Here is a 10,585-nt window from a genome sequence, read left to right as displayed (position 1 = left end):
CACACAAGCTGGAATGCATGCATAAAGTGATTCCGCCAGGCACAAAATGGGAAGCGCAACAGGACTGACTTTTGTTTTTTAGCTCCGTATCTTAAGAGGGCACACTTGGCAGGGCTGAGAATGCAGTTGGCCCTAAGTGGCATACTTGGAATCTGAATCAAAAAGTAAGCAAGACAAGCACACACACAAAATATTTTCATTTAAATTTAATTGTTCAGTGTTTTTCAGCCTTGGCAATTTCAAGATGGGTGGACTTCAACTCCCATTGTGAGAGTTGAAGTCCACACATCTAAAAATTGCTAAGATTGAGAAACACTGCATTAGACAAGACACTAAACCGTGGATTAGTGATTTAGCCAAAGCATCTGGGTTACACATACACAAACGAACCAAGCACACTTGAACTTATCATGTTGCGTGAAGCCAGCCCATGTTTCTCTGGCACTGCTACTGACTGCAGATTGTGCTGAAGTTGAGTGGGCTCTGGTTGAAAAAATCGCTGATGCTGGCTGGGGAATTCTGGGAGTTGAAGTCCACAAATCTTAAAGTTGCCAAGTTTGAGAAATACTTGGTTACAGTAGTGAAATACAGCTTATCTACGTATTTCCTCTCTACCTAATCAGTTAGCCCTTCACGTTTAAAAATTCCATCCTGAAGAAAATCGATGTGGTTGCTGAGAGTTGACCCTGACTTGATGGCTCACCATCAGTCAATTAAAAAAATTTGCAATTGGATGTTAATTTTTTGGAGCGCTCTTGTGGGGGCGGGGGGGGGGAATTTCAGGACTGTGGCTGCAATATTTTCTTCCTGGGGCATCAAGTGGCCTTGCTGTGTCCAGTCATTTATGTAAATGGCACCAGATTTGAGAAACTGAGTCAGGAAGGTGTACCTAAAAGCGTGTGGCCAGTGCCTACTAAAACCTTAGAAGTCAGAGGGGCTGTTAAATACCATTTGCAGTGATGACCACCTTCAATATTTTGCACTCTTTGTCCCCAAGAAGATTATGAAGAGTAGACTAAATAATGTAAGGCTTAAAAGGGCAATGTGATGCAAATTTAGAGAAAGTGTGTACATTTAACGCATGTAACTCATAAAAATTAGATTTGCTCTTCACATCACTCAGTAAAGCTCAGGTTGGCAAACAGGGATATTCCTGACAATTCCAAAGAAAATGTGGGGGTGTAAAGGAAGTCCAGCATTCTATCTCTCCCATGCTTGCTCTGTGTTAGGTCACTGCTTTGAGTCATGAAAGTAAGTCTTCTGAATAATGCAAGTTATGATTTGAGCTATGTACAAAAATTTTAATTTCTGAGCACAAGGCTTGAGGCTCCCCAGATTGTCTAATAATTGAGTATTTTGATTACATAGATATAATTGACTGTTGTTTATGAATCATACAGATCTTTCAGAGATATTATTTCTGTATGCTTACAAATTAGATGTACACATTTACACAGTAAATCATCTAATATTTGAAAAAAAGTTTATCATTTAGAACAGTGTTTTTCAAACTTAGCAACTTTACAGTATGTGGACTTCAGCTCCCAGAATTCCCCAGCCAGCTGGGAGTTGGTCCACACATCTTAAAGCTGCCAAGTTTGAAAAGCACTGATTTAGACAGTTCTAATTAAAACATATGAACTATCAGTAGAGACATCAGCATACAATTGAGGCATCTGTTTTCTCAGGCAATTATATTGAGTTGAAAAGGCATTATAGAAGTGAATTAATAAAGAGGTGGTTGCTTCGCTAGATAAAAGAAGCAGGTGAGACATGTGGCCTCTGGTGTCAAAAGGTATTGATTTGAAGCACTGGCATTTAATATGAGACACACTGAAAGACAACAGGATTTATCCATGGTAGGTTATCATTGATCACACGTTTAACAGAAGGCAAACTAATGAGAACTCCTCCAGTCACCTTTTTAGTCCCCAGAATACCCCTTATTCCCAACTTACCTTTTTTTTTTTTCTGGATTGACAAGCACACTTTCAATAAAGCACTGAGCTGCAGCTACTCACTGTCCCCCCAGCAAGCATCTATGTGGGACCCCAAAAGATGAATGGAAATACTGTAAAGGTGTTTGTATTTTGTTTAATGCTTTTGAAGGTCCATTAAACCCACTGAGTGCCAGTTTGGTGTCGTGGTTCAGGCATCAGGCTAGAACCTGGGAGACTGTGAGTTCTAGTCCTGCCTTAGGCACGAAGCCAGCTGGGTGACTTTGGGCCAGTCACTCCCACTCAGCCCTAGGAAGAGGCAATGGCAAACCACTTCTGAAAAATCTTGCCAAGAAAACTGCAGGGACGTGTCCAGGCAGTCTCTGAGAATCAGACATGACTGAACAGAAAAAAATAAAATAAAAAATAAAGTTATACATTTTGACATATAATCATATTAGGGTTGTGGTTAAGGTTAACCTTATTTTGGCAACTGAGCAAGTTGAGTTTAAAAAAGACACATTCTAATTCATCTTGATGCTATTATTTTAAATAAGACCAATTTTTGTATTAGTATCTTAAAGTCAATGATTTATTGCAGCTTTCCTTAACACAGGCACTTTCCAGATAGAGCTTTCAGTTCCCAGAACTTCCCAGCACAGTCATTTCTGGAAGTTGAAATCCACATTTCTCAGGGAGAGGACGGATTTTGTACAAGTGGAACCTTTATACAAATTCAGGTACTAATTGCTATGGCTGAGTTTCTATATACTGAATTCATGTAAGTCACTCAAAATGCCTGTTGCTTTTGCACAGCTGCAGCTGAATGTGTGTACTGCTTCCCTCACGAGAGTTCCTGAAACATTTTGTTTGCTCAAGGCAAGGAACTTTGGGATCAGTGCTGAATTTCATGATACCTTGGTGACATTTGTGGAAATACTACGAAAAGTTTTGCAGTGGAGTCAGCGGATGATTCTGAGCCTCTGGGGAAAGAACATCTCTTCCTGACAGGTATTTTCTGGCACTTGACATACGGTTGGCATGATGATGACTGGGTTGACTTATTTTTCTTCCATGATTCAGTTCTTCCACTTCTGGTTCTGGATGGCAGCACTTCCTCAGACAGAACCTGATGTGCAATTTAAGGGTCCTTCTGGACTTACAGCCCGAGTTTGAAGACCAGGTGACAGCTATGATCGGTAGAGTTTTTGCAGACTTGTGTTGTGAGCCACTTGTACCCATTCCTGGATGGGGAGGACCTTCTCAGTCACTCATGCCTTGGCGTAAGTCACCCACAGCTGGATTAGTGCAATGCACTTTACATGGAGCTGCCACTGCTGAACACTCTGAAGCTACTAGTCCAGAACGAGTCCAGAATGCAGTACTGCAAGTAGCTATGGGCACACCTCGGTATGCTCACATAACAGTGCTACTTCACAAGTTACCAGTGGGCTTCCAGGTGCAATTCAAGATGCAGGTGGTCATGTATAAAGCCCTTTGTGGAATAAGGCCTGGGTATTTCTGGGACTGCCTTTCCTCTAACAGGTTTAGCATGCTCTGGATTCCATCCATTAAACAAGGCCATCTTATGGAACCCAGGAGACCACCGGCACTCTTAATCCAGAGCATCATGGGATGTGTCAGCATGTGGCCCTGCGAATCACCAGGTAGGTATAGAAGATTTGATTTCGATTTTCCTCCTCAGGACAATTTTCCTTTAAAATTGTTTTTTTTTCCTTTCCTTTCCTTGAACTGTTTTAACCCTTGTAAATTGCCCACAGTATAGGTGAACAGGCAGCCTCAGAAATGAACTAAATAAATAATCCTCCCCCCCCCCAAGTTGCAAAACGTGGATTCATCCCAACTGCCCTGGAAATTTTATCATATTTTGCACTCTTAACAGTAACAGTTAAGAAGGCAAATTCTTAAGTCACAGATAAAGTAATCTATAATCCCATCCCTCCTCTGTTCCCAGTCTTCGTTATTTACCAAAGACTGACTGGCAATTCAAAACCTCTTTTCCAGAGTAATTATTTTTTATTCTGAGGATCATGCACAATCACAATTAGGAATAACATAGGTGATATAATCCTAAAATTGGATATCATTCTACTTTCCCAACCACAAGCAATAGATTTTATTGCCACCATTCTTCTTGCTGGAAACTTCATGCTTTCTTGTCAGATGGACAACTGATCACAAACAAAGACAAGCCAGAGAGCTTTTAGACGTTAAAGAAAAGTTTGCTTGCGATGCATCTCTCAGTGATGGAGCTAGATTTGATCCTCCAGAATTAAATTAAGCTAAACCTGTAGATTTGAAGAAAAAGTAAAACATATATATAAGTATCAATACACAAAAAGATGCATTGCAGGATCCAGAAGATGAAATTTAGGTTTCCTGACCTTGCACTATCACATTTAAGAACTGTCATAGTCACTCCCCATTTTTCCTCCACTTTTTACACCAAGCCAACATTATTTTTAATTCTTTCATCAGAACTCTTTAAGAATGAGCTAGCAGAAGTGGGCTGCTGGATATTAAATTCTACCAGAAGATTTTTAGTACAGACTGTTCTAAGTTGTATATCCATGTGACATACAACCTTGATCGAATACAGATATAACCTTATTTTAGTGCATTATGTACTTGCATTTTATCAGGATACAATGAGATAACAGATAGCCAATACTGGACCACTGGGAATAACCAGGCATCCTCAAAATGCCTCTTCTCCTCATAAATCTCAGAATGTTTAGATTATGCACCATGTCAGGAATGCATCACAAACCCTGAATTAACAACTTGCCAGAATGTATACAAACAATGAAGACCTTAAGTTTTCAAGATAAACTGGCATGCAATTATAGATATCAGTTTTAAATTGTCATTCTACATGGAATAACAGAGTTCACTTATCACTGTAAGCAAGCAGTGTTTAATCTGCTGTACAAATCAAGTTAAAACATTTAAATACTTTCCTGACACTGTAGCAATCACTCTCAAAAGTCCTCCAGCAATGATCCGTAGCAGTGCCTAAATGAGTTGTCCTCTTTTTCAAGCCTACTTCCAATTTCCAGAGGAAACCATATATGCTACATACCATTTGCAAATCGGCACTGCTTCAGCACCTCGCTGAACCCTTCACACAGCTTCAGATCAGTCTGGTTCTGAGCACACTCCAGGAACTGTTTCATCTCATACTGGCAAGGCGTGTATTGGGACTGCTGCACAGCAGGCTGGGCTGCTTGAGGCTCCTAAAGAGGAAATGCAAGTGGGACTGAGAATTGAAGTGGGGAAGGGAGAAGATGACAGCTTCTTATGAGGAAGCCCACTCGACATATCTTCTTGTTACAAACTGCAAAATGAGGAAATTTCTCAGGTCTGCTGACAATTTATATTAGTCCTTTCTTAATCAGCAGGCTTCATCCTCCAACTTGTTCAACTAAATACCTTAAGCATTCCAAAATATCTAATACGATGATGCTAATCATAACAGCATCAGCCCCCAAAAGATAATAGATGGTTTCTCTTATGGAACACTATGAAGAAACAAGCTCCTAAAGAAGAATCGGGCTTCATGTTAAAATATTTTTATAGACACATTTCCTCCCTTTTTGTTCTCCCTATTTATTAGCTAGAAGGATCTCTACAATTCATGATCTTACTTGGCATGTATACATTTCAGAAAAGGAATCACCTCTTTTACCTGGTAAGTGACGTCAGGTCGGACAGCTTCGGAGCTTCCACCTCCAAAGCCCCCGGTCATGGCATGTCCTAGAGTGTGCCCCACAGCAGAACCTACAGCAACACCTGCAGCTGTGGTGGCCATCTGGGCCATCAGGCCAGGCTGCCTGGGGGCAGGAGAAGCTACTGCTGAAGCAGGGGCTGGAGCTGGGACAGGAGCACGCGGAGCTGCGGCTGGAGCTGATCGCATTGGTGGAGCACGGCTACGAAAAGAAAGTGGGGGGAAAAGGGAAATAATAACTTAAATTCAGACATAATTCTGGATGCCAACTTCTTTCACATTTGAAGATTACTGGAGAGGTATGCTTTCATGAACTGCTGCCACATTTCAACCTATTTATTGTTTGTTAGGCTTATATCTCACTTTTCATTCAGGAGCTCAAGAGGCATACTTACCATGTTTTGCTATTTTTCCCCACAGCAACAATTCTATGAGGTAAATTGGGCTGAGAGGTCATATTCCAGAGCACAGTCTGAAGGGACAAGATGAAGCACACCTGTGGTTTGTCAATGCTTGGACATGAGACTTCCTGAGGGCACCATGCACAGAGCCAGGATAGTACATTTGGGAATGGTGCAGTGAAGTTCCAGTTGAGATTGGGAATTCTTCTTTGAGTGTCAACCATATTCTCACAGACTTTCTCAACAGATAAGTAAATAATTGAGGAGGCAGACAACACCCACTGTATCTTCTTAGTGTCCTGCACCATTGCAACGTATAAGAGGAGCTCAAGAACTCTGATTCCCCTCTGAACAGCAATATTTATGCCTACTGTTTTGCTCATGCCAATACCTCGGCTTTTCCTTTTTTCAACATGCCTCAGCAGAAGAAAATACTTAAAGCTTCAACACCACTCCTGTCACCATTACCCTTACATTCAGATGAACGCAGCTTGTATCAGTCATACAACGTGCCTGTTACCTGAAGCACATAACGCTTTTCAGACATGCTGTCCAAACCATCCCATGGCACACTAATATACTAAAGAAGACAAATTTTTCATAGGCCAGGTGAAGGTCTCTGTTCACAAAACAGGGTTAGGGTTGACTCCTTGGAAGAATCTGATTTTTTTCTTCTCAAAGACAAGAAACATTGATCTTGCCTACTGTAAAGTTCAACTGAACTGTCAACATGCCACCTTACAAAGCTGTGACTCTACTAGACAGGTTAAACATTCATGCACAGTTGTTATCTAATCTGCACTGCTTTTCCAAGAAGACAGAAAAACACACTATGGCTGATCTTAGATTAAAACTAGTTGACAGTCATTCTGTCAGTCTTTTAAAGCTTGTGTGATGAAAAAAAGATAGAAAATGAAACCTACAATTAAACAGGTTTTGATTGTCCATACACAAGCCACTCTGAATCATCTACAGAAAGTTGGAAGATGCAATTTAAGCCCAGTGTGTATTTACAATTTACAACTATATTTTTATAATCTGCATTTACAATTGTAACTTTTATACAACACAGAAGCCAGCAACTGCTGCTTTTGAAGATCTAACTAAATTATGAGATTTGACACATCTAATCAGTGCAGAGCAGACCATGCTTCCCCAAGATAAGCCTATAGCTGCTAAGACTTAAGTCTTGACTAGAATGTTTAAACATAAATCCTTAAGCCTCCAAACCACCTGGAATATGAATACAGATTTGGGCACTCTACTTCCAAAAGGATATTGACAGATTAGAAGAGGTTCAGAGGAGGGTGATAAAAATGATATAGGGACTTGAGGTCATGATCTGTAAGATCAGGCAGAAAGAACTTGGGATTTTCAGTCTGGAGAAAAGATGACTAACGGGAGACATATCAATATTTAGTTACATAAAAGGGTGCTATAGAGAAGACAGCGAGGAACTCTTTTCTATTGTCACAGAACTAGGATTAAAAATATTGGATTTAAGTTGTGACTATCTAGATTCTTTTTAAATGTACGAAAAAACTTCCTGATGGTAAGACCTGTACAATACTGGAACAGTCTATTCACAGAGTTTGCTGGATGTCCATCTAGAGCAGAGTTTCTCAGCCAGGGTTCCGTGGAACTCTAGGGTTCCGGGAAAGGTGACTAGGGGTTTCCTGGGAGATCACGATTTATTTAAAAAATTATCTCAAATTCAGGCAACTTCACCTTAAAGAAGTAAGTTTCATTCTTTATTTTTAGTTTAGTATATATGCATCATTAATGCATATATACAGGCCTACACATGAAACAATAATTTGGTAACTTCTGGCCTATATTTGAGCCTGAATGTGCAGGGGTTTCCCAAGACCTGAAAAATATTTCAAGGGTTCCTCCAGGGTCAAAAGGTTGAGAAAGGCTGATCTAGAGGTTTTAAAAACAGACTGGATAGCCACTGCTCAAGGATAGTTTAATTGGTTTTTCTACACACTGTAGAACAGGTTGGACTAGATTATCTCTGTGGTATCTTCCAATTTTGAGATCAAGCGATCAAACTCGCTGGAAAAGGCAGTTATGCTCGGAATGGTCAGCAGTAAAAGGAAACGAAGCTGCCAAAAACACAATGGCTAGACACCATCAAAGTCGAAATCAGCCAGAGAATTAAACAACTAAAAGAAGCTATACAAGATCAGAAAAAGTGGAGAGAGCTGGTCCACAGAATCGGACACAGTTGAACAGATAGCATCATCATCATCTTCTTCCAATTTCATAATTCAATACTTCTATACACGGCCATGGAATTATTCTATCTTGCAGCCCAACACTTCCTTTTGACTGTGGTGGTGGTGGTGGGGTTGTTTTTTGTTCATTTCACTCCTTTCTCACCCCTTGGCCAACTATTCCTATTGGATACCAAGTTACCCAATTAAATAAATCCCTGATTTGTAAAAAAATCTGTGCCAATATTTTCACTGCCACATATAGGACATTTAGGAAACATGATGTTCCATTCCCTCCATCGTGCACTGAAGGCGGACTCAGATTCAAGTCCACTCTCAGCCCTTGGCCCTCAGCTCAGTAACTGTGGGTCAATCACTCTCTCACGGTCCAACCTACCTCACAGGTTTGTTGTGTGGCAGCACCAAAGGAAAGAGAGCTATGTTTGCTGCCTTGAACTCCTCTGTGAAAGAGAGCCAGTTTGGTGCAGTGGTGAAAGTGCTAGGCTAGAAACCAGAAGGCTGTGAGTTCTAGGCCTCCCTTAGACATGAAAGCTGACTGGGTGACTTTGGGTGAGTCCATCTCTCTCAGCCTAACCCCCCTCACAGGATTGTTGTTGTGGGGAAAATAGGACGCAGGAGTGTTAGGTATGTTTGCCGCTTTGAATTATACATAAAAAAGCGGGATAAAAATTTAATAGTAGTAGTAGTAGTAGTAGTAGTAGTAGTAGTAATATAAAGCCGACCAATAAAAACTCTCCTACAATCGGCATCCTTTCCTCTTTTAATTCTGCCCACCATATCCTCCTTCCCCGCCTCTCTTAGCCCAACCTCCAAGGGTACTCCCCGCATTCGAGGCCCCGCCCTCCCAACCGGCCTTCTAGCTTTCTCTACCTGACGGGCCTCCGCCGCTCCAGGTCACGTGGACCCTCAGCCGTAAGGCGAATGACAGCCTGCACCGCTCAGCTGCCCTCAGCCGCCTTTCAATGCACTCCCATAAGGAATCCGCCCCTTTCCCAGGCCCGTTTAAGATCCACCTCATTCTCTTGGCTGCCGCCTAGTGATGTCCGGATTTTGCAGCCCGGATTTGGTCGCCCTGGCTGAGTGCTTCTCTTACCTGGCGGGCGGCGCCATCCGGGACGTTCGGCTTCGGCTCCCCCTCGGCATGACGATCAAGGATGAGTTCAACCTGCCTTCACTCGAGCTTCTTCTCCTGATCGACGATCCCCTCACCGCAGCGTCGTCCGCGTTTTGTGGTGGTTTTTTTTCACTTCCGTCCCGATTACCACTTCCTCCAGGCCCAAGGTCACCGAAGCCGCTTCGCCTCAGAAGGCATGCGCGATGACGCAAGCGACTCCGCGGCGTAAGAACTCCGAGTTTCTGGAAAACGAGGCGGACAACGCCGCTTGGATCCACATGGTCGGGGGCGGGGCCCGAGAGAGTGACGTCAAGGAAGTCTGACCGTTTAGGCCCCGTGACTTGAAGACGGGCCGAGTCCTACAGTCCCAGTTTCTTTAGCGCTCAAAAGCCTTTTCTTGATCGGTGCTCTTCAGATGCTCCAGCCTTCAGTGATATCTGGGAGCTGCGAGAGTTGAAATTTAGCACATTTGGAGAGCGTCAGCAGAGAGAAGGCTGCAAGTGTCCTTTTCCCTCTCCCTGCTCGCGCAGCATTGGAGAGATTCACTGGAATGAATACTGTACTGTGCAGTCCTTGGGAGCACCAGCCCGCCTTTTCTCCCCGCCCCCTACAGGCAGTTGTTTCTCTCTAAACAGCACTTTATTCCTCCGGTGGATTATTCGTTTAAGCAGTCCTGAGCAAAGAAGGCGGTCGTGTAGTCTCTTGTGGACATCCTACTGAACTTCGTTGGGCTTCCTAAATATATTCACACAAACAGTATTTCACTGAAAGACTTCTCCAAATACCATATCTTTGAAAAAATCAGGTGCCAGAAATTTAGACCTCATTATTAGCTTTTTAACAAAGGTGATACTAGCATTTTAGCCTTCTTTTGAAGTTCAGGAAACCATGTTTTCCTTTTACCCAAAACCATTTCTTTCTTTTATATGCAAAAACTAGCCTTTTCAGCAACTGAACAATAGTGTGTGTGTTCTGAAAGTCCTTGAATATGTTGGTATATTTTCTGCTGCAGATTAAGGTTACTATGGTAACTAATCATTTTGGCCTGGTGAAGAGGTTGAATTTAACTGTCCTCTTTTCAGGTGTTAATAGTCACATAGCCTGAAGCAAGGGCAGTTAGCTTGTTACTCAGTCCCTTCTCTTTA

At 42.1% G+C, this 10,585-nt stretch overlaps 1 protein-coding gene across 1 annotated transcript; it reads right to left on the bottom strand.

Moving 5' to 3' along the window:
* Window positions 1–3,954: 3,954 nt before the first annotated feature.
* On the bottom strand, window positions 3,955–9,543 carry CHCHD2 (coiled-coil-helix-coiled-coil-helix domain containing 2). The gene is made up of 4 exons (XM_063298614.1): window positions 9,420–9,543; window positions 5,647–5,887; window positions 5,041–5,194; window positions 3,955–4,246 (listed from the first exon to the last, which is right to left on the bottom strand). The coding sequence occupies exons 1-4, from the start codon at window positions 9,467–9,469 to the stop codon at window positions 4,236–4,238; spliced, it is 456 nt and encodes a 151-aa protein (XP_063154684.1). The 5' UTR covers window positions 9,470–9,543; the 3' UTR covers window positions 3,955–4,235.
* Window positions 9,544–10,585: the final 1,042 nt, after the last annotated feature.

The sequence above is a fragment of the Candoia aspera genome, chromosome 1, assembly GCF_035149785.1.
Source record: "Candoia aspera isolate rCanAsp1 chromosome 1, rCanAsp1.hap2, whole genome shotgun sequence".
In the NCBI taxonomy this organism is placed as follows: Eukaryota; Metazoa; Chordata; class Lepidosauria; order Squamata; family Boidae; genus Candoia; species Candoia aspera.
Note: the sequence above shows the minus strand (reverse complement) of the source record. Positions and strands in the feature narration are given on the sequence as shown.

What these genes read in the sequence shown, in the direction of transcription:
- CHCHD2 (XM_063298614.1), bottom strand. Translation starts at nt 9,469, where the DNA reads ATGCCGAGGGGGAGCCGAAGCCGAACGTCCCGGATGGCGCCGCCCGCC. An exon ending in CGGATGGCGCCGCCCGCCAG is followed by an intron (nt 5,888 to 9,419) that starts GTAAGAGAAGCA and finishes TTCTTTTCGTAG; the next exon opens with CCGTGCTCCACCAATGCGAT. An exon ending in GACCTGACGTCACTTACCAG is followed by an intron (nt 5,195 to 5,646) that starts GTAAAAGAGGTG and finishes TTTCCTCTTTAG; the next exon opens with GAGCCTCAAGCAGCCCAGCC.